Consider the following 24883-nt stretch of genomic DNA (forward strand, 5'->3'; position numbering starts at 1 on the left):
ATCACTTGTATGTTATGAAAGAAGAGCTCTCAGTCAAACAGAAACATCACATGAACTCGTTTAACGGTCATTTTAGTATAGTGACATTATCGTTTAAAAATCGTTTAGGCCCAATCGACTCAACCTCTTTGTCCATACATATTGCGGGAATAGTGTGTGTAAACTACAATAGTGTATCATTAATTGTAGGCAAATACTTATTATTACTTATGATTATATATTCAAATGAAAGATGCATCCTGTAGTGAAAAGTCATTTGCAATGACGGTATCTTACCTGCAGAGATTTCACCTCGTCCTGTAGCTGTTTATACTGAGGTGCAACATGCAACACCCAACTTTGCCAAGACTAGTTCTGGTTCTACCACACACGCGCACGCACCCTGTAGACACCAAAGTGTGTGTTTTTTTTTTTTTTAAACCTGACTTTTAATTTTTTTTTAAATTAAAACTCGTCTTGCCAAATTTATAATATTCAGACTCCAATATTAACGTCTAGAAAGCAACATTAATAGTAAACGTAATTATAATGCCCCGCCAGAACAGTATTAATCCACAACTAGGCACACAATCTCATCTCAGCATGGTAATAGGTGACCCAGTGGCAGCTGTATACGGGTTTAAAGGAAATGCGTCCTTCAGAGAAGCAGTGTTGATAAGATTAGACGGAGACATATTTGCTTTGACAGCACTGTATTTTTTTAATGCGTAATACTTTGTTATGTAGTGGACATTAAATTGACTGCAGACCAGGGATTCCTCCTTAAATCATTTTTATTTATTGCATTTAATAATCAAACTAAATCTCAGCCGCATCTTTCACCGAGTGAAACACAAAGTTTGCTCACCCATGCCTCAGGAATAAATGTACATGATTTCAACATTTAATTTTAATCTTTATATATATTTTTTATTTTTCAATGTTTCAACTGTGACATGTATCATTATATTCTCTGGCAGCCCTGCAGTCGGCCAAATTTCACAGATTGTTTTCGTTTGCCCCAATGTTGGAAGTATCCAAACTCCCCTTTAAGGGTGTGGGTCTCGGTGATTTAAGCCAATGATATGACTCGGTGTTCTGCAGGAAAAAACTATGACATGTGAGGCAGTGGGTCTTTAAAGGGCTGCTCTGCCCCAACTCACAAGCCCAATCTCGTAGGACTTGTTAGCGTATCACGTGCCAGATTCTTAATGAAGTGGACACACGAGGGTCTCGTGTGCGCATGCGCTTGGTGTAAAATGTAGTTGGAAATGAGGTGTCCGTCTTGGAGTAGTCGACTTTTAAAAAGCATCGGCAGCCCCTGATATGACGACTTCGCTGGTTCTGCATCCACGCTGGGCGGACACCTTGATGTACGTTTATGAAAAAAGCCCGAATGAAAACAACCAGAATAAAAGCCAAACAATGGAGGGACTGAGCGGTAATTGCCCTGCGACCCACTGCAGGGACCTGATGTCGCACCCCGCGCTGGGACGACACTCTGGCACCATAGCGACCCACCAGGGCTCCGTCTACTCGGATATTTCCTCTCCAGACACCGGCCGGCAGTGTCCCGCTCCTCAGACATCATCCAGCGCATCTTTGAGCTACGGTTATCCCTTTGGAAACCCGTATTACGGCTGTAGATTATCTCATTCGCACAACGTGAACTTGCAGCAGAAGCCCTGCTCGTACCATCCCGCAGAGAAATATGCCGAGCCCAGCACAGCGCTGCCCACGGAAGAACTGTCTACGAGGGCGAAAGAGTTTGCCTTCTACCCGAGTTTCGCTAGCTCGTATCAGGCTGTCCCTGGATATCTCGACGTGTCCGTGGTGCCCAGTATCAGTGCCCATCCCGAACCGAGGCACGACGCCTTGATCCCCATGGAGGGCTACCAGCACTGGGCTCTCTCCAATGGCTGGGATGGGCAGGTGTACTGCTCCAAAGAACAAACGCAGTCATCTCATCTTTGGAAATCACCTTTTCCAGGTATGTAAAAAATAATATGTCTTTTTTTAAAAGCTGTCTCCAGCTTGTAATTCATATGTTAGTCCAGCGGCTTGTAGGCTTTTAATACCTGTGTCACCACATAAAGAAAGCTATTTAAATGTAGTCAGATATTTTTACTCTGCTGAGATGTTATTGCTTAGTTTATGTATTTTATTGTGTTAAAGTGCCAATATCAACTTACAGAGAAGTCAAGTGAAACTCTAAATGTGCTAAACAAACATACAGATGTCAAGCCTTATGTCAGTTATCATATATCCTTTATGGACTCTGCGAGTTTAGGGAGAAATATTTCTCAGTTTGACATTAAACAAATCCGTATGTTTCCCTAGAAGTATGCGTAAAAATCAGATTTTTGAGTACATGGGGATTTGTAGTTGCATAGCCCCTTAAATGGTTAATACAAATTCAGAAGCAGTATTTGCTTTCGACAGTTTGTAGTTTTGTTTTGTTTTTTTCCATGTGAAGTCATATGATGAATGTTAAGTTTCGGTCACGTAGAATAGGAAGCCACACCACTGCATACCTTTGCCCCTGTTTGATAATATAGTGACGGAGCTAGCCTGCTGTGTTTGGATGGTACAATAAATCCCTGCAATGTGTCCACAATCCCCTGCATATATCAGGATTAATTAATCCAACAGTTGCTTTGCACACAGACTCTGCATCATGTTTCACAAATCTTTCACAACCACTGACCACTTCACATTATAATTCAGGCTCGCCTTTTGCTTTTCCATACATGCAAGATATCTGATAGTGGACACAGGGGCCCGAGCAGTATGTAGTTTACAGAGTGTTTACGGGACTGCTTCTTTTATCACAATGCTTTGTTATCTATTCGAAATCTGTAGGTATTTTAATATCAGATGGGAAACTTCTCAGACCTCGACTGAACCGCTCGCGCGACATTTGCCCCCCTTTTTTTATAATGAAAATATACAAGAGCAAGCCACGCAAGCACGGGCACGCAGTCAAATGCGCGCGCACACATGCACTAAAAACACGGGAGCGCGCTGTCCATGTCTTTCTGTCTCGCTTCACAGACACACCATATACACACACCACAAGCTGACGCACATAGGCACGTAAAACTTTTTTTTTTAAATAAAAAAGATACAAAAACAACGAATTCCACTCACACACACCCAACTCATACTTTAAATGTTAAAACAATAAAGATATAATAAAGATAATGTTAGAATACCCATTTGACTAAATTGGGATGGTTCTTAACATTTGGGAAATATCCATAACTCTTGACTGTAAATTGACAGGAGGGCACAAAGCTCAATGTCTCACAGCTTGCCACTATTTCTCAAGGTATTGCCATACGTGTTCTGTCATGTTTCTCATTGGCTGCCTTGCACCCAGCTCCAGTTTTGGCGAAAGGGTGTAATCCTAGAACTTTTCTTACCTGGACATATAAGGTGTCCATTAAAGGTTTTTGGGCTTCTAGAAACATTTAGAAGTGTGTACACTCTTAAGGAAAGTTCAGACAAGTGCATATAAAATCTGACCATTTACTTAAATTTTTAACCCTTATGATTAGCCTAATAAAAACTTAAAGTTTTGGTTGGCAAATTGTAATTTTTATTTTCTAATCAGGCACTGACCGGCGTATTGCACCCACATTGCACTTACTGCAGTTTATACCTACACACTCGCACCCCGCAGTTCAATTAAACATCTATACGAGAGATTTATCCAAGATACCCTTAACAGGGTTGTGTAGTTTAGTAGATTGTCAACCAGGAGATTAAGTATCGACATGCAGCCTCAGAATAAACATCGATCACTTGCCATAGAAAACAATGCACAATTGTAGAGGCTGTAACTTGATAATGATTGTTCATTTACAGAAACAGAGGATGACTTATCACTATGGAGCACAAACGGAGTGGATTTTACATTAGTGAACTCTCTTAGACTATTTTATATTTGCGTCCCTGCATGTCAGGTGCAGTACACCTGAGATCTTGACCGCAATGCATTTGCTGTTGTGTGTCCCTCCATCCCTCCCATGCTTGCAGACAGCACGCACAAACATACAACACACACACACGCATGCATGCATGCACGCACGCACGCACACACACACGCGATCAGAGAAAAAGCAGGATTTTTACCTTGAAAATAAAATTATTAAAAATACTTTTATTTTTCTCTTACAGATTAATTCAGTAATTAAATCTAAACATTTCCCAGCATGCTTCAGAAACACATCAGTCTTGTCAACCAAAGTTGCTTCTGATTTTTTTTTAAGTGAAACATTGTGGGTGTTTGTGCGCTAACATTTTCCTGGCAATTTCCCTTCCTTTTCCTTTAGATGTTGTGCCACTGCAGCCTGAGGTCAGCAGCTACCGCCGTGGGCGTAAAAAACGTGTCCCTTACACCAAAATCCAGCTTAAGGAGCTGGAGAAAGAATATGCAGCCAGCAAGTTCATCACCAAAGACAAGAGAAGGCGCATCTCGGCCGCCACCAACCTCTCAGAGCGTCAAGTGACCATCTGGTTCCAAAACCGGCGAGTCAAGGAGAAGAAATTTGTCAGTAAATCCAAGAGCAATCACATGCACACCACTTGATGAGATGAGCGCCCTCCTTGAAACTGCAACTCATACCTTCCAACACACCATGCCATCTATTTACCTCTTGCATCAAAAATTCGTGGCTGAAGAACATTTTGGCAGATCGTTTTTGTTTTTTTTTTGTTTTGTTTTGTTCTTTTTATTTAAGTTCCATCATTTCCATCGACCATGCCACCAAGCCCCTTGTTTTCAAGTTAGAGATAATGCTCTAAAAACTGTGAAAATATTGAAAATTCACTTCACATTTGTTTTATATGAATGTACATATATAAATATATAATATTTAAAACGATATCTGTATTTCAAAGACAAGTATTGCGTGGTTTTTTTTCCAAGCCAAATCTCATAAGGACTGATGACATTTCTGAGACTTCACACCGAGCAGATCAAAACAAAGGAGACTGATTGATGTCATTTTAGAAAGATAATCGTCACATGGACATAATTTGTGGCATAATGACACGCTGAGCTTGAGACTTCTTCAAAAAGCTCACAAAGAGGACTTCGGAGAGAAAGAATTCTTTCTTTCTTTTTTTTAAATATTCCTTCAGAATTTCAAAAGCTATGTTCCTCTGTGTGGGAAATGTTCTCTTAAACCAGGGGTTAAACAAAGGCTCCTGTGTTGTTAATCTGTATAGTGCAATGCCTTTTTATTTAATTCATATTATCTAGTATGGCGGAACTGTAAGCTGGAATATCCCAAGATCTGTATGTTTTCCTTTGTCAGTGAAGGATTCTGTCATGCAACTGGAATGATTGTAAACCATTAAAAGTCAGTGAGTATTACACATAAATGCACAATCGTTTTAATTTTTATTTTGTCTTTGTTAGCGTAGCATTGCAGCTGATCACACGCTTTGTACGAAGCCTGTAATTTCTACTTTTCGTGCAGTATGTGAACTGTATTGTGGTGTTGAATTACGTACTGGTAACGTGTTTCATAAATAAATGATGATTATGAAAATGCTTAAATATTCAAGTCAATCAACCACCCTACTTGCAGCATTTCCTTTCGTTTCAAGTTACACTGGTGTCATTAAGCAGCAGAGGCTCTGACCGCTGTCGTCTTTGCTCTTCAACTTGAGTCCATAACATCAGCAGCCGATGGGCGAGTGAGGATTTTATGTTGCAAAGTGCTTGATTAAGACTTATTGGGCATCCTGGAGTCTTAGTAATGGCAACAGGAGAGGATGCAGCGATTACGCATGGTTAGTGAACAGCAAGGCGCATTTCGCACTCTTGCTAACTAAGAACAATACAACATGAAGCGAGACATTTAGACTCATTTTATTCTACATAGGCATTGTATATTATTCTTGCAGGATCTGATCTTTCAAATTGATCAATTTACAGAAACACTCGACGGGTGAGAGAAACTCAGCCCAAATATATCCCGCCCTGCCCTCCAACTCCTTGCGCATTTTTAATCAGAGTGAATGCCCACTGTTTTTACCTGTTAACTGGCACAAGTTCAATTTCAGGATCATCGGAAACAACCCAAAAGGCAATTTAAAAGCGATTTATGCGTCAGCTCTCACAGAAACATTTACTGGATGGCCAAAATGCTATTTTAAGATCTTTTCATATTCCATAGGCACAAATTAGTTATTGTTGCTCTAATAATAGTAATATGATAACCTCTAACCTGTAAGAGTTCAGCGGACACTTCACCTTCCCGTCACCCTCCAGTGTATTTAAGGAATTTGCCCACACTAGATTTAGTTGAATGTGCTTAAGATATTAAGATAAACGTAATTAACGCGAAAATTAAAATGACAAAGCGTTTGCGTGCGTAAATCTGTTACAGTACATGATAGTATATTGTAAAATTTGCAGTTTTGCGCGCATTTGGATATTAGTTACCTGCTTTCTTTTCATTGCGTAAAAAGCACAGGTGAGTTTTGCAACTTGAGGAGACTTTGTAATTCTGTCACCAATATAAAGTCCTTATTTTCATAATTTAAACATATTAATAGTAGTAATACACGCGCGGTCACGCATACACACACTTAGCGCGAAATCCACCCAAAGCTGCATTGCGGAAAGTCTCTTGATATAGTTTTGTTAACAGCTTATACATGTATTATTTACACATTTTGTTTGAATATATCCGTAAAGTTTTTTTTGTACCTGCGGCCTGCGTTATCAACCAAAAAGCCCATAATATTTTGTAAACAAGTCAGGCTAACTCAGGTGTAGAAGTAGAAAGAGGAAAATAGGTGGGAAACTTATATTTAAACATGACTATGATGTGAACAAACAAATTTAAGGGTGGTTTACTTTAAGATACGAACAACTAGTCTATTTCAAGCCTGCAATTTCAGTTTTACTCTGAGTAATCATAAACGCAGATTAGTCCGTCACGTTAGATGCAAATAAAAGTAAATAAGGTTTTGACTTTTTCTTTGGCCAAATAATTCACCTCTGAGTCTTACATATTTTTCCCAATGTGCCTGATGTTGTAGTTATTCCCGTAAACATCCTTTTCTGGTGTTTTTGTTTTTTAATTTCTCTATAGGCGAGTGGTAGGCTGGGCTCTGGTCACTTTTTCCAGCTCATCAGATCTTCTGAGATCGTTGATTAGATTCCAAGTCGTCAGACTTCAAGTTTTTGTTTGTCTGCTTCCTGGATTTTGTGGAAAGTTCTAGGTCTCCTGATTTTACCCTTGACCATGACTATGCAGTCACTTTGACCTTGACATCACAGCAGATTGTGAATAATAAATAGGGGGCTGGACACCAATGCGGGCGGTTTGTTTGTAGGCAAACAAGGTGTTATTTCCCTGTCTAGACAGCCGGGGCTTAATGACATGCCATAAATACATAAAAAAGGGGAAGTGTACCGATATCCTCTGACCTGCATTTCGGACCATGTCTCAGAGCTTTGCATTAACATTTGGGCTCTTTTCTTTTGTGTTGTTTTTTTTTTCTTTTCAGAAGTCCAGTAAAAGTGACTGTGGCCCATGCACTCTGGAACCACCAATGGTCTCATGCACTCATCATGAGGTGTGTGTTATTGACCACGAAGGACAGGTAGACTTTTGACGTCTCACACCAACACCAGTAATTCGCCTCAAGCAGCCATACTGTCTACACTGCGAGAGGAAACGATAATACGACGTCGCCCGCAATATAACGATTACAGGTATGGCCGTTTTCTTACTACTATGACAGCAGGCCTGTGTGGACTTAGTTTTATGACTGTTTGGCTCATGACAAACAATATACATTTTTAAGACAAAACCAACTTTCAGAAACATGATAGATAATATGTTTTGTAATTAATCTTTGAATCATTATTTTCTTTAAAGTAAAGGGCGCGCAGTGGTGATTAATGTTAGAGAAAAAAATATGCCTGCTTAAAATACAATTTGTATAAATTAACTCATTATGTTAAATATGACCAAAAAAAAACATTTTGTTGAAGTTGTCTATCGGTTGGTGTTAAATGTATGAGAACGGATTTGCCACATAACTATCTCAAACAGCCTAATGTAACAAAACTGGCAGAGTACGCAAATTATTTGTTAGTTTAAGCCAAGGGACATTTTTTTCTTTCAAATGTACACGAATATTTAAATTTAAAATGTCTTTAGAAATAATTCATTTTACAATGCATAAATATAGAAATACTCGCATATTTAAAACAGTTTTACATACAATTGTAGAAGAAACTCTGAAATTCTATTTAAAGAAATATACACAATTTCGTGGAAGTTAATTTTTTACTACTTTAACTTGTTACTTAAAGTAAGCTCAATCAAATAAGATACACGCCCGGGATTAACATTTATTATGTCGAACAAAGACAGACCCAGAGCAAACTTACTAAAACCAGACAGCAACTTTTCAAACAAAAAACAGAATAAACAAAACTAAAATCTTTAAGACGCTTTGCACCTTCACCAGCCGCTGATTTTTCCCTTAAAATGTAAAAAGTATAAAAAGTTGCATAGCTTTTGGTTGTGTGAGAAGGCACCAAAGCTGCAGGCCGCTGTCAGCCAGACACATGAGACAGGGGGCTGATAACCTCTGGTGGTGACCAGAGGAAAATATCAGGAAGTGTTGCAACTGTCTCTCATTTAGGGAGACTTTATTTGTAGTAAACCGAATATGTTTATTCATTGCTATGACTTGTTTTGGCTGAGTATAGGTAGTTTTTAATTGCGTTTGACAGTATTTTTGAAATATGGAGGTGACAAATATTATTTTCATGCAGATTTTTTTCTGTTAAAAGTTCAAGGCCTGCTGATAGAGAATGGAACAACACATACAGAAGTTACAGCTGAACATATGCGAGTATAGGACTTGTCTAATGTTTTGTCCTGCGTTTGTTGTGTACGTTTAATTTTGCATTAATGCAATTAATGCACGGTTTTGTGATTTGATGGGTCTTCCCTTGAAATATATCCGAGGAGTTGGAAATAGCATGTCGGATGAGTATTAGATGACGTGAATTGAATAATTTTGACGTTCACTTGAATGGTCTTTATGAATTTATTTTTCTTTGAGGTATTTGCATAATATACGATATAATGCGGCTAATACATTCTACACAATTGACAACACTGTTGTTTGAAAAGTCGCATTGTGTTAAAGCGATGTAATATTTGTATCCAGTCTGACTGACGACGTGAGCCAGGTTTGATTTGAGTATACATAATTTATTTATCATGAATACATGGTCATAGTAGATGAGCAGTTTGCATTTGATTATTTGATTTTCCTGATCACATATTACACACACACACACACACACACACACACACACACACACACACACAGACACACACACACACACACACACACAAAAATAAAATAAAATATAACATATCCTTATGTTATCTTATACAATTTGGCAGTTTATAGTATGACAACTTTATACAAAGTGACAGTCAAGTTCAAATGTTTGTATCTATCAGATGAGGCAATGGCTTTGCTTTAAATGCTAGTTTGCAATGTTTAATTTGCATATATCTACAAAAAAATCGCACATATGGAATAGCTATTCATGTGTTATATTTTTATAGAGACTTTGAAATTCAAATTATTATTATTGTTTCCAGATGGATGTGGGGTATCCCCAACAAACATTTTGAAGTAATTGAATAATAGAATGCATGGGGTTTTGGGTTTTTTTTGGGTTGTTTTTTTTTTTGTTTGTTTGTTTTTTTTTGTTTTTTTTTTAATGAGCTCAGAGATGTAGCAAACCCGCCTGAAGTATCGTCTGTTGTAAACAAATGAAAAAGATCAGCCAACGCTTTCAACTCAAACGTTAGCACTGTTGTGGGCTCTTAAGGCTTCCCTTGGTGGTTTGTTTTCCTTGAAGGAAGCTTTAAAAGGGTTGCACAAGGCTATAACTGTGGCAACCTGCCCGCAGAGAATCAAAGAGAGAAAAAGGGAAGAAAAGCCCTTTGTTTAGACTATTGCCCTGTCTGGACAGGACCAGTGAATTCCAGGAGGGTAATTTCAATATCGAGCAGACAGTGTACTAGACAGTGACCTTGACAGTGCTATATGCTCCGTTTACCAAGTTCTTTTTAAAAGCAGATTCTAGTTTTCCTTAATGAGAGAACAAGGCCTGAAGCTCATGGTCACACATGACATCATCGCAGAGTTTAAGATGCGCTGAACAGACGATCAGTTGTTTGAATGTGAAATGCGGATCTGGAGCACTGGGATCGGAGGCGTGGAGAGGCGAGGCAAAGAGGCGAAACACATGGCCTCTTTTCTCCGAGGTAAAGTGGCGATTTAAGCCTATATACGTTACTCACTGGATGACCATCCGGGCCATTTTGTTGTAAACGTCACACTGCACTGTTTTGCTTTTGGTTGCTGTTATAATAACACGAGGAGTGATACCAAGACACCCCATTGCTCCTCATAAGAGTAAGGCACAATATATTATATTGGATTGATGTTGTGCTGCATTGCGAGACTCACTAACTAGATGCAAGAATGTGCATGCAATGAGTCCAGGGGACAGGATGACACCGTAACGGATCCCTGAGAGCTTCTCCAGTTTAAACATTTGATATTTGTCTTTCTATTTAAGGCTAGGGCCCTGTGCCTTTGCGTTAGATAGGATACATGGTCACAAGTGACGGATGCAGCTATCAAATATCGACTGACTTGCAAATCGTTCCCCAAACCAATGTTTAAATGAATGCTGATGTTCTCACATAACACTTCATTGGCAAATTTGAAGCACGCAGCCAGCAGCAATCTGCACGCATGTGCAAGCTGCTGCAACCCTGCACATTTTTGTTAATCCCTTCATAATATCAATAATTAATTAATTTAATCAGATTGTTTATTTTTATTATTTGGACTCATATTAATTTATTTCCAGGGTGCCATATTATAGAACATGATGGGGTGCTTTTTAAATCCGTGAAATGGCTATCGGTGCATGTTGGAATATATTCACATTATTTTTATGACTTGGGCTCTTAGCCCTCACTTTAAGGTATCGCAGCATAAAATGCTGTTTATTTTGTTTTATTGATTCTAATTTCTGTTAATTTTATTTATTTAAATGGAGTATTTGAGTTCAATATCAAGTTCAAGCCACCATGAGTCTGCGTCTGAACTTGAGTGGATTGACGGCGACGTACTTGCGCTTGGTTATATTTAGGAGTCCCTGTCATTGATGACTCAAACTTTTTGTCCTTGACGTAGTCAGACTTTTTTTTTTTATATTTTTAATTGCCATAATTGAGACATAAGCAGCTCCCTGATGCTGAGTTATGAAAACTTTTGAGATCCATAAATTGATTTTGTCTCCCTTACATGTAGAGAGTTGGGGGGCGGTGGTAAATTATGAATTTATAAAGGGAAAGAGGGATTGGCAAAATAGTTGCTGGACTGATATAACATAATATAGAAAGCTGTAAAGTCTTTCTAGATTTATTTTTCAATTAATGAGGAGTCTGGAGCCGAAAGGGGAATTGCAAAAGGCAAGGGTCAGTCATAAGAATATGTTGAAGGATGATAGTTGTGCACAAAGACCACATTAGAAATTCTTGTGCCAGCTGTTCAGAATGCCTGAATCTTGTGCACACAAAGTTTTCTGCAGAAAAAAAGTGCATTATGCTGGAGTGTCTTGAAAGTTTTTTTGTTGTTAAAAAGTTGGTTTTTTTTAAAATGTATTTATTTATTAGAACAGAGGCATGACTACAGTATTGTATATCACATATTTGCTCAGTGTCTTCAGAGCTGCATCCACAAATCAACTAATTAGCGAGATATAAAGCAGAGAGACTCTCGGCTGATTGAATCAGTTAAGTGCCCTCTGATATCTTGTAAAATTCATATAAAAGAATTGTGAGAGGTATAACAATCCCACCAGAGTTTGGCTGTGAACGTTTATTGGAGGTATCTGTTAAAGTTGTTCATGTGAGGTGTACTAGGGAATATTATGTGAAATATACCCTCTTAAAGTAACCTTGTAGAATATCGTCCTCTTTTACAGAGCCAGTGGCTTCAACCTGCTGACCCTGTTACTGTAAATATGAGTAGAGTGCGGCAATGAGCATCAGTCTTTTCTTAAAACAAGCTTGTAAAATTGGGACATCACAGCTTTATGTGACATAGAATTCAACCATAATTTGCTAGAAAACAAGATGTCATATGCGCCCTCTCCTTCAAGAAAAAATAGTTTTCATAAGAAATAGCATTTTAAAAACTTTTGCCAGCTTATAAAGATATTAAACGAGGCCATGGACAGTTCCACGAGTGTAAAAGGAGAAGCAGCCAGGGCTCCTTTTGGACTCAGCATGACTCAAGTGAAGAAAAACAAGATTCTACATTTTTAATAAAAGGTTTATAGTATTTTTAAAAAGCATATAAACCTCTATAATACAGAAGTTAATGTTTTGTTTTGTCTGAGATGGACCGAGTGGGTGGTACCATGTGTAACAGAAGTTAGCCTGGACACGTGGTTCGGGAATGACCAATCAGGTGCCCCTCCAGGTTTAACTATGTTAAATGTCAGATTGCAATAAACTAGAAGCTGTTGGTCGGGCCCGCGGAAATGGGCGAGCATAATCTTCTTAATCCAGGGTTTGTGGGACCTTTGGTAAACATCCACACTGGAGACACATTTTACTTTCCGAATTTTAGAGCCTCAGGGGGACAACTGGCGGGGCTACCGTCGCTCTCCTACCCGAGAAGGGACAATGTTTGCTCCCTCCCGTGGAATCCTTCGGAGCCGTGCAATGGATACTCTCAATCCTACTTTAGCAGCCCCGTGTCTATTAACCCTTCTTTCAATCGGTCGTGTGAAATCAGCAGACCAGAAGAGGGTAAATGTTATTATAACAACGGGAACAGAGAGACCTGTTCAGGTGGCAGCAGCCTCAAGCGAGAGGATAGGGCGAGAGACACATCATCATTAACATCTGACCACGGGATGCACAGTGGAATTGGCAGCACAGCCGCCTTCTCCAAATATGATTATGGGACCGAGCAACTAACGCAAGACCCGCCATCCTGTCAGTCAATGGAGTCCGACTCCAGCTCCTCTCTGCTCAACGAGGGAAGCAAGCCTCCATCCAGCGACACACAGACCCTGGTGTCACCGGGAAGCCATTCAAGCAACATAGCCGCAGGCGGAGGTGGGTGATTTTTTTTTAAACCACTATTATTATAAACGCACGTTCACATTATTTATAAGAGACCTGCACGTTGCGTACTCTTGCGGTATTACATCGTCATTAGAGCTCGTTATCTTGATGCACAACTTGCAGCCCAGATCAGCCTGCAGGGCACTTGCGTGGTGAGCAAACGCCGCTAGGGGTTGCCCTAAAATGCCTCACGCACCATGTGGTTGTGTACAGTTACAGATAACCCCAGCGAACCATATTGCCCACCAGCTTTTGAATAAATGATCAGTCGTTGCATCTCCACACCTTAAACTGCAAACAAACCTGTAATTCAGATATGTAAATGCTTTAGTGTATTGTTACACTTTGTGCAAACAAATTAGCGCAGTGATTTAAAGAGGTGAGGCGCTTTGGTTGACTGCATTGAATAGAGAGAGTTTTCTTTTTAATGACTCGTAAACAGAATTAATATCTGTCGCTGTGTACTCAAGAGTCATTTAATATGCTCTGAAACTCGCAAATAAGTAGGGGTATTTGCAAGCACGGCTTAATTATCACGTTAATGCTACTTTAACTGCGACAATAAAACTTCCTGTGACACAAACCGCTGTATACTGGTGGTCTCTATAGAGGGGGGATAAAAAAAATACAAAAAATACAAATGATTTTTTAAAAAAATACACAAAATTTGGCACCTTCTGGTGGCCCTGAGATTGAATTTGAGATGTTCAGGCAGAGACCAAAACAAATCCGGTGTGGCTGTGTGTGTGTGTGTGTGTGTGTGTGTGTGTGTGTGTGTGTGTGTGTGTGTATGTGTGTGTAGGAAGTGACAGCTTCCAGAGTCGTCAGTTCTCTGAATCTCTACATCTGGGATGTTTTACAAAACATTCTCTCTAGATTTGCATTTACGCGACAGCAGACATCTTTAGATGTATTTTATCTTTATAATGCAATTACTTGTAGATAGATAGAATTCTGTGCTTGCCCCCCAGCTTACTGCTCACATGAATGTTAAATTCACCCAGCCCACAGTAAGGCAATTACCCAAGCTTCCCGTGGACAACTGACGCCCCTGTAGGCTCCTCATAACCTTGGAGGTGACCGTGATTTTGCAACTGTGGTGACTAATCCGCTGTATGCCCCCCTCCTCCTCCTTCCTCCCTCTCCCCCCACCAGGTGCCCCGTGGTACCCGATGCACACTCGGACCAGAAAGAAGCGTAAACCGTATTCCAAACTTCAGCTGGCTGAGTTAGAAGGTGAATTCATGCTGAATGAGTTCATCACCAGGCAGCGGCGGAGGGAGCTCTCCGACCGTCTGAACCTCAGCGACCAACAAGTGAAGATCTGGTTCCAGAACCGCAGGATGAAGAAGAAGAGACTCATGCTGAGGGAGCAAGCCTTGGCCTACTTTTAGAGATGCGGCAGAAGGTGAATCGATAGGCAGTAAAAAGCCAAGCCTTCTACGCTCCCTTAGGTCTTATTTCAATGCATGCACTCATCTATCCATCTTTTACATTGCAGGCAATTATTACAATATTTTAGGATATTTTTTCTCTCTCTCAAAGGTGCGGGCTAACACACGCCCAAAAACATGCCACTATCTGGCATTCAAAGTCTACATGTCAGTAAGACTGCCTTCATGTTTGGTATAATCGCACAATAAGCTGTGAGAATGTGTTTTTCTGTGTAAAAAATGAGTTATCAAAGCTCACTTGAGGATGACACATGATGACATCTTTTATTTTGTTCCAGTTGTAGTCAAAATAAGGAGGGAGCGGGGGCACGTGATAAAATCTCAAAAATAGGCCTAAAATAGCAGAGAAGCCAGAAAGACAGACTGGAGCCGCATCCGCGCAATAATTTCTCGGAGGTTGCAAACTGTTAAGGAAGAAATCTCCCTCCCGGTTGATTAATACTTCTGCCGCCATAATTTGTTTGGTAGGAGCAACATCATCCTTGTCTCCTTTGCATAGTTTTCGCCACGCTTTGTGGGCACGTTCACGGTCACGGGCAGGAAGTCTGGAAGTCTGTGAGTCTGCATGAGGAGAGGGAGGACTTAAACCGCAACGTAATCCATATTGTTATCTTTATGACTGCGCATTGAAAAATTGCCATGACTTCGCTCATGTGCTAACACGTTTTTAAAGATACCTTTTTTTTTTTTTTTTTTTTTTAAAAAAAAACAAACTTTTATTACCTTTCAACTTGTCTTAACAACAACCACAGAATCCTGCATGGGTTGCGTTTCTTTAGTTAAGTGAGATCACCGTCTGAATACGGTTTTGAGCTGCTATTAAATGTCCACGTCCAGATTGTGCCCGTTAAAAAATAGTATATTCTACAATAAACCCACCAAGACCTGTAATGGAAATATTCACCAATATAAGAACATTTTTTTAGGCCAACTTGGTTAAAAAAAGGAGGCGCCTAAAGTTGCAACTGGGAGTGGAAATAACTCTTTAGGCCTAAAAAGAGCATTTGTGAAACCTGGTGCTTATAATGAAAATAAATATGTATAAGTTTAGAAAAAGTTAATCATAGGCCTACGTGTGTGCTCCCTTAATTCGGAGCGAATGCAGTGCATCATCTGTCATGTATAAGCTATAGCAGTGAAATGTATTTGCAGCATGTTATTGATGTGAAATAGCTAGAAGTCATGTTCTGCGGGCCACTTTTTCTCTAAGGGACTTTTTATACATTTTTTTCTCTGAACAAATCAAAAGCAAAACACAACCTTAAACATTTTTGACACAAAGGTCTACAAAGAATGAATTATTATTATTATTATTACTAATATTATTATTATTATTAATATTATTAAGCTTATTATTATTATAAGTAAGGACGGACGGAGGGCCTATTAGGCCTGTTAAATGTACTTGCTCCTTGCAACGTGCTCAGTGTTGTCCCTTCCTTACCTTGTACTCGTGTATAACTTTGTAAAATGAAATTACATGTTACTATTTGCATCCTGTTTGAGGATCCCTTATCGCTATGTAATAGTGCGTTATGTTATTGATCGTCTTGTACAATATGGCATTCCATATTTCCCATGCCTATTAGTGGTTGTGAGGGTTGTAGGCCTATGATATCATACTGCCAAGAATGGATATAAAGAAATGGTATGCAACAAGTTTTACCATCCATGACATTTAAAGAAACCCTGTTTCAGTGTTATAGTTGTTTGTTATCGTCCTTTTACTTTGTCCCTCATTGCATTCCCTTCTTTGCGCTTGTAAGGATTGCTACGTTGTCTTGTAAAAGTAATACTGATATGAATGTATATGCGTAAGGTCTTCAATAAACAGAATATTGAAACGCTTATTGGTCAGTCTGTCTGTAGGTTACCTCTCTGAAATGCTGTGCTTTAAAATCAGCTATTTCTGACTGGTGGGATTGTTTTATTAGACGTGACCTCTAACAGTTTAAAAATTAGATGTGGCAGTGAAATGAACATTATTGGGACATTTGGAAGTATTTCAGAGGGTGTTTTGTTGGCACATAATTGTACATGCTGTGAACTATAATCAATAGGAGCCCACACAGGTTGGGCTTGTTTTATTATTGCCGTTCAGATGCAAAGGTTCACTATAGGTATGACAGTTTTCCATGCAAAATGGCGACCTATATGCTGAACTACATCTTGCATTGAATACTATTCCTGTTTTATTGCAGTGTGGAGCACTATAACACCTATATAACAACTAAGCCAAAAAGCCGCTTTTACATTTTTGCCTGTGGTTTCTCTTGAAGTTCGACCTAATCAATGTCACCGGTATGCTACAAGCCTATAACGGCGCAGCTAAACACGCAATGGCTCTGTAAAGTATAATAGGGTTACACCCCAGTGCTCCATATACTCCAGCCTCTTGGACTGACTGTGCATTCTGCATCTTCTGGTTTGCATTAGAGATTTAAATGCATGATAATTGCTTATCAAATCATGGTTTATGAACACATGCAGACAGATCAGATAGATATGCTTTCTACAACCGACACAGCCGGTTGTATAAAAAACCCATATCTGAAATCCTCAAAGCTCTCCCTACTGGCAAAGAAGTGTAAAGCAATGTAGGGCCGTTCAGTGTTTTCCTATCAGCTAACTAAACAAGCATTAATGCGTTTGTCACCAACAGCTTCCAGTCTCAGTCATTTGAAGTAGGCCCACTGGATACTGGTGTGCTGTCACAATGTTGAGATCAGATGTTGGCTTTTCAGTGAACTGTGAACGGCTGCTGCTGCAGACCGGCCTTCCTGCGTTAGTCTGTCCATGATAACAAAACACAAATACACACAAGTCAGGTGACATGAGCTCTTAACTTCACACAGTCCTTGTAGGGTGTTTCTTTAGCACAGGTATGTCCGTTTATCAATGAAGATATATTTAATATTCAGTGTTATTACGATGACTCATATTTGAGCAGATGTAAGTGTTTCTTCAATACGAAAGTATTCTTTTTCATTGTAGCTATACTGTAATGATGCTGACAGAAACCTCTCATATGGGTAGCTGTTTACCTTGCAAAAAACCTCCACCTTTCACAAACAGCAACAAATACCACCCTTATGTATCCGTAAACATAATGCATAATAGTTCAGTGTGTACAGTGCATGTACGGAATGAATGTGAGAGCTGTTATGTCCGTCGCGCTGGACGCGCTGCTATTCGATCGGGTACAATGCGTCAGTTTGCAGATATCAAAAATAATATTTACAATATGTTGATAGCGTCTGTAAATATTAAAACATCATGTAAATAATGCAATATGTTTATGAATATACAATATATGTCAAGTCAAAATGAGACGAGATGTAGGCCTAAGTATATGGCATCCCCTGGTTTTATGTTTTGGAAAAAATGCTCTCCATGCACATTTACGCATCTGATTAAAGGTGGTTTGATGAGCTATACCAATCAAATGCCTACCGGGAATTTGAACATTGATATCACTGTAAATACTTTCATCTGAATTTGAATTGTTTCTTCCATATAATGTGAGAAATGCATGCGTAATTTTGGTACGCAACCTTTTACGCATTAAAGACAAGCGCCATGCCCGTATATGTTTTAATCCAAGGAATACACAGCGCATTAGTTTCCAGGTAGCGCCAGGCTGATGCAAAGCATAAGTGTACAAAATATTTTGGCTATATGATAATAACAAAGACTATGAAATAATACTGAGATCTTAAATTGTGTGTATTGAATTTGATCATCCACAGGGCATCATTCATAACAACTCCAATCTTTTTTGCCTATCAAACGCGCTGTTAACCATAAAAGGAGATAAAAACTAGTGTCTTATGTTTGTGTGTTGCCTTGTTAAATGGGTTAGAGGAGAATAATAGATGCAAAATGCACCATGACACTCCTGACTATCTCGCAGCACCTCAGCCGTAATGTGTAAAAGAAATCTTCAAGGTCAGTTGTTACAAATAATGTCTGAAAACCGCAAACGGATACAGGAACCCTTGTCAATGTATGCGCTGATGGAATTCAAACGTCAACAAGTGCAATAACTTAATTAGGTTCAATTATTTATATTTCAAGTTTTACACGCTTTGTGCTTGTAAAAATGCCCAAATGGAACAGAGCGAGAGAGAATAGATATTAACCAGGATGCATGATTTTTTTTATATAGATATAATAGATTAGCGCTCTGTTAAATGAGAAAAACGTAAACTTAAATTCACAGCAGCGACAATTTGCATAATGTATTAATACAAATGTGTTTTGACAGCTAGAAAATTGGTGTAAGCACCCAAACAGCCCACAACATTGAGCACAGCGTGAATCGCCTTTGCTACCAAAATTAAATGATGCAAACAGCGCTTTGTGCTTTTACAGGCCAGTTAGGTGATTCCTGTGTAAAACGGTGGGATTATTTGGGTTGAATAACACGGCGGTCTAATCTTTGAACGTTGCCAAACGGATATCTGAACATGTACTCTTAACTTGAACTTCAAACCAGACTTTTCTGCTGATGTAACACTTGGCTTTTCAATTTATACTTTTTCTTCGGGTTTTCCCGGTCTTTATTTTGCTTTAGCTTGTGACAATCTTGTGCTGGAAACCTTTTTAAGAGCTTTCACATCCGACAAACCACGAAACATTGGACTGCGTCTTGATCTGCTTCTTCAAAGTTAAAATTAATCACAGCATGACGGATAATATTAGTTTTCACTTGTTTGCCTTTTGTGTTTGTGTCTAATGATTATACATAGTATTTTTCACGTTATACATGATACAGAAGGGAATTAAAATAACCTCAAAAGAAACCAATGCGGACAACCTCAAAATATTTGGATTCTAAAACAGGATGAAATCTCAGTTGGCTTTGCAGGTCTTTACTATTGGTCTTTCACTGCTCTTGAGCACTTTTGACTTTGAGACTGGCTAAATCTGTTTATGGCGGCCCTGTCTCAGCGTCCCAAAGGTCAGTGAGCTTCACAGTGCCCTTCGCAGAGAACTTGTGTGGCATGTGGTCTACGTCCCCCGCCACCCCTCTGCCGTTTATGGTACGAGGCTGGCTAGAGAAATAGAAAGCAATGTTATTCCTACTAAAGTGTGTGCTGGGGGTGTGTGGACGTGCGTGAGAGTGCGGCGTGAGCGTGTGTGTTTTGAAGGAGAGTGTTAATGCTATAGAGAAAGAGAGGGGAATGCGTAGCATCAAAGATCCATATCGTTTCACTCCTTTCAGAACTGCTATTTATTGATTTTGACATGATTTGAAATGAGTTCTCTATGAGGTCCATTTTTCTGAAATGTACTATCTTATCAATTTGTTTTTCAATAGCATCGCACGTCAAACAACCTCTTAATACGGGGTGTGAAGGTTTAATTGCTGCCTTGGAAGAGCCGGATTCCTTTTAGACCAGTTGTCCCTGATGGAAAGAGAGGGGGAAAAATAGAATTGATTACAACCTGATTGATGTCGCAATTGAAAATTAGTAGTGTTTTTTTTTTTTTAAAAAATTCTTGTTTAGCGTGCTGAAGCATCATTGCTATTTTACTGTTGGTATATTTGATATCATGTGACAGGACAGTAATAATGTCAAAAAAATGCGTATGGCATCCGTCGGCGCCTGAATCAGTAGTGTGCTCAGTAATGATTGCACAGTATTATTTGATTTCAGTTTTTAAAGCAGATTTTCAACATTTTGAATAAATAGCTTCTTTTCTTTTTTCTGCTGCCTATACATTCTTCTTTCACATGTAGTATTTTGGAGGTGGGCTATCCTCTTCAGGTCGACGCTGAAGGTCAAGTATGCAGCAAAGAGCTGCACAACTGGCGGTGCCTGCTTAAAGCTCTGACATTTTTATACAAGATGGACAATTCTGTATGTCCTGTGTCACATGTTAAAATTTGTAGTGCACATGCAGTGTAGTGTGGACTTTAAAAAAAAAAAAGAATATCAATATTTTTATGTGCAGTATGTGTTTAAAGGTCTGGCTCTGAGGAAGAGTTTGGAAAATCTTTAGCTCAGACGGCAAAGCAAACAGTAGGACTAAGTGTTTGAGCAGGCATTTCAACGATATCTGAGTCGGTAGCGCAAAGCTCAGAGCTTCTATTTTGGGTCCACACTCTAAAGCGCTCATGTGCAAGGCCAAAATAATGCATTTTGACCCTACAGTGCATAAAGAAGTAATAATTATGCGCTTCGTCTCCAATGAAATAAATAGTGTAAATACAAGCTGCATCGCACTGATTGGAGATACAATGACAAATATATGTTATGCAATTATAGGCACTTACTCCATTCGTCACCCGATTGCCCTTTTGCAGGCGCATACCCAATATTTGGCCTAAACTAACAAGATCTGACGAAATTAAAATAAATAAATAAATAAAAAAAACACCATGTGTCTAACGTCTGACAAAATATTTGACTATAATAACTGCACTTAAGTCAGTTATGGCAAAAATGCAATCTCTCGTACTGTTATAGAATTTTGTAAGTGCCACCACACTAAGTACATTATGTATAAATCAACGAATTCTAACACAAACCATTGCGTAATGGTTCGCAGGTCGTGCGTAATTTTGTGCCGTTTTGTGCGTAATTTCTGAAAACGGTTTAATTAGGACAGTTAGTCATCCCTGAATTGTTTTCTAACACTGGGAATATTATCCCCGCTGATTTTAAAAGGTGAGCCAGATATTTTAGAAAATTAACTGTGCAGATAATAGACGTGTAATACTGCGCCCAAAAATATCTTATGGAGTATATCGGCATGTGACAGGCCATAGCCTCAAGCACATTCTGCAAATAAATGCTCTTTGTTTTGACTTTTGTATACTGATATTAACCGTGAAAGCAAGAGCCCCTCTAGCAAAAAAATACCAAACAAAGGCATACTTCTATAATATGTTCAGAGACAGATACAATACCGTGTTTGGTTTCCATGTTTTTCCAGGCCATCTAAATGGGTGCTGGAGCCAGCAGTCACTATTGGGCGATTTCTTGAGATGTGAAATCATTTAATACTTCTAATAAAAAAGTTAACACATTGTTGTGAAAGCTTTATGTCCTAGTGGTTGAAAGAGAAATACACTCTGGAGATTGCTCTAAATGTAACAGCAACACACATCCTTATCTTGTAAGCTATTGTTGCTACCACAAACGCTTCACGCTAGGTGCATTCACTGAGACCTCAGTAAAAAAAGAAACAAGGCTCTTTAGTGTTGCTTGAAACTGTTCGCAGCTCATACAGCCAAGTTTAACTGCCCGACTTACATCCAATTAAACTTATCTAGGCCATGAGGGGACAGTAATATGATTACACAGGCTTCCCACATTTAGCCTTGACTTCAGCTAACTGTGCAGCAGTGTCTTAGTGAACAGCGCCTATTGTGTGTGTGTGTGTGTGTGTGTGTATGTGTGTGTGTGTGTGTGTTGTATCCTTTGGCACAGGATTTATTGACGCACAGCCAAAACACTCCGCAATATTTAGGAGCGCCATTTTTGAACTGAGAGTTGTTCTTAACAAGAGGTTGACACCTAGGTTAACCATTGTAATTATGGTGCTAGGTAGCAATACATAGCTTAAATTCCACAGACACAGTCATAAAGTTAGTGCTCCAACAGTGATATTTAAGCAAAGAATGGCATATGTTTACAACACCTCTTTTGAGCACTCAGCAGAACATTTTGGCTATTACTCAGAATAGTTGGGACATATATTTAAAACAGTGTTTATGTATTTGTCCTTATAAAACTGAATAAACAGGGGACTCGGATACAAACCCTTTTGCGTGCAAACTCTGCATACTCTCAGCCTGCTCATTTGGTGCAACCAAATCAAACTTTCCTGGGTCCTACTGCTAGCGGAATATCAGCTGCTCTGTGTGCACCCAGGGAGAAAATTAACACATGGTAAAACTTGTTTTTTGACTGATGTTCTGAGCGCACAAAGGCGAGAATAATCAGTGTTTAACCCCTCGGAAAGAGGATATTGATGGACACTGACTGATCGTGTCACATTATGACAAATGCCGCCAGGAGAAGTATTCCCTATTTGTTTAAATGCCTTAATTCCTTTTGTGGACAGTGTTGTCTTTTAAACTACACTTTGGCATTTTTCAGTGGTCTTGATAAGCAGCCCTTACTTTTGATTTTATTAGTGCATCACTTATTCATACGCTCACATTACTTATTTATACCGCGCTAATACGCATCATTGAAATGATTATGATGAGGAAATGATTTGACAATATTGTTTTGGACTGTCTGCCTCGCTTCTGTTATTGCCTGCTGAAAGAAAAGTTTGTAGTTTTTATTTATTGTTATGGGACAATTTTGATTCTACAGATTATATTATGATCAGGGTAATGTTGACATACGGATGCATTTTAAGAACCTTTATTATAGGCCAATTAGTACGGCGGCTTTTTAAGTTTTAAGGAATTCAACTTCAAATTCAAGCCTTGCGTTTTATCTTTTAAATCACACAATATACGAGATATTTCATACTGTTAAAATAGGAAATGACATTTTGATGTGCGAAGTATTATTATTATTATTGTTGTGCAACCGCAAAACACTGATTCTGCAGCATGTGGGGAGCATGTGTCCACACAGGCCAGGTCTTCCACAGGCCTGAGTGTTTATAAATATTTCCATTCGGTTGTTCATCTAAGAAAAATGACACCAGGGGCTGTTCGTTAAAGTTCACACATACACTTACATTCTTTGTTTGTTTGAGGTTTTTTTTTTTGTTTTTTTTGGGGGGGGGGCTTTTTGTCTCAATCTCACTTTAGATATATTTGACTAAAATTTTTAGCCTTACGAAAAAGTAAAAACACGGAATTTGAGGCTTTTATTCCGTTACTCCTGGTCTAAATGGCAGAATTTCTGAAATAGACACCCAAAACTAACTTGCAGAAGATGCGTCATGGTGTTCGGTGTGAAAATTCAGCGCTCTGGCGTTTTTTTTTTAAGTTGCAGAATATCTAGTTGCTGAAATCCAAATTCCTCTCATTCTCAAGGTTTATGGTTTTCTATAGAACAAAGGGATTTAGCGTTACTACAGCCATTCGGAGTTTTATGGTGGACGTAGAGAGGATTTTAGTGGTCAAATTCAAGTGCTGTGTCTGGACAGCTGTCTGCTTTCTTTGTACTTGGATGCAGGATGCATCATGTGAGACAACCTTTTGTCTGCAGGGGTAGTAAACAAGCTAATGCCAATGCCACCTTTTCACAAATACGCCTGCAATGGACTTTTATTTCCAGTGCTGAGCTCTGATCATGTTGCTTGTTGTTGCCTTTGTTGTTTGAAATCATCAAAGACACAAACTTTGTTTTCCATCATTTTTAAACAACGCAGGTGTTCTATAAGTGATTGTAATACAACGATAGTGTTATTGGACCATTGGATAATAATTCAAAAGTCTATTGCAACATTTAGGAAGTAGCCTATAATCATAAACAATGGGCCATCATATTAATTTCACCTTGTGATAGTATCAGTTAGTCTATAAAGAGTCGAGGATGGCCCTCAACAGTATAATTAAAAGTTTACAATGACGCAGGAAAGAACACGCAGGCGCATCTTTTCTCCAAACCATTCATTTATTACATTTTATTTAAAAAATGTCCTGAGGAGATGTCTCTCTTTTTAACAGTCATGCACAGATAAATGTCGACATTCTGGTGGAAAATAAAATGATCACAGCAGCTTGGAACATCATCTGGGACTTATTTAATTTTAGAGAGAAACATCGGATAGATTCATGCAGCTTGGTCAATAGACAGTCTGAATGGCCTATAAGTCACCGTTTACAAGAGGACTAATTGTCGCTCTGCTTTGAAGCTTATAGACCAAAGCTACAACCCAAAACATTTAATTTGATCGACTAGTGACTCTAAGGACGCATAATATTCCAACATATCAATTTGAATATTTTTTCACAGTAAGAGGCTCACACATTGCGGTGATTTTCTGGGTTGTCAATAACCAACCACACACTGAATAATGCTGAATCCAGCACTTTGAGGGGAATAATTACGGTTTTTCAGAGTTTGTGTTTATGTCATCAAGGCGCATTTTTCCCACTGCAGGAGATGCGAGGTCCCAGGGCTTCACTGGTAGTAGTGCTCCAGGAACTCCAGGAACTTGGCTCTTGAATTGCGCAGTTGTCCTCCATGGACTCTGTCATGATCCAAAGTCAAAGGGAATAATGAGAGTGGGGCCGATTAC

At 39.1% G+C, this 24883-nt stretch overlaps 2 protein-coding genes across 2 annotated transcripts; both read left to right on the plus strand.

Annotated features, from left to right (window-relative positions):
- Window positions 1-1305: 1305 nt before the first annotated feature.
- hoxc13a (homeobox C13a) lies at window positions 1306-4573 on the plus strand. The gene is made up of 2 exons (XM_042492233.1): window positions 1306-1969; window positions 4317-4573. Exons 1-2 carry the CDS (start codon window positions 1306-1308, stop codon window positions 4571-4573), a joined length of 921 nt encoding a protein of 306 aa, XP_042348167.1.
- An 8037-nt stretch (window positions 4574-12610) lies between these two features.
- Window positions 12611-14596, plus strand: hoxc12a (homeobox C12a). The gene is made up of 2 exons (XM_042492538.1): window positions 12611-13193; window positions 14358-14596. Exons 1-2 carry the CDS (start codon window positions 12611-12613, stop codon window positions 14594-14596), a joined length of 822 nt encoding a protein of 273 aa, XP_042348472.1.
- The last annotated feature ends 10287 nt before the right edge of the window (window positions 14597-24883 follow it).

Source organism: Plectropomus leopardus, chromosome 8 (genome assembly GCF_008729295.1).
Source record: "Plectropomus leopardus isolate mb chromosome 8, YSFRI_Pleo_2.0, whole genome shotgun sequence".
NCBI lineage: Eukaryota > Metazoa > Chordata > Actinopteri > Perciformes > Serranidae > Plectropomus > Plectropomus leopardus.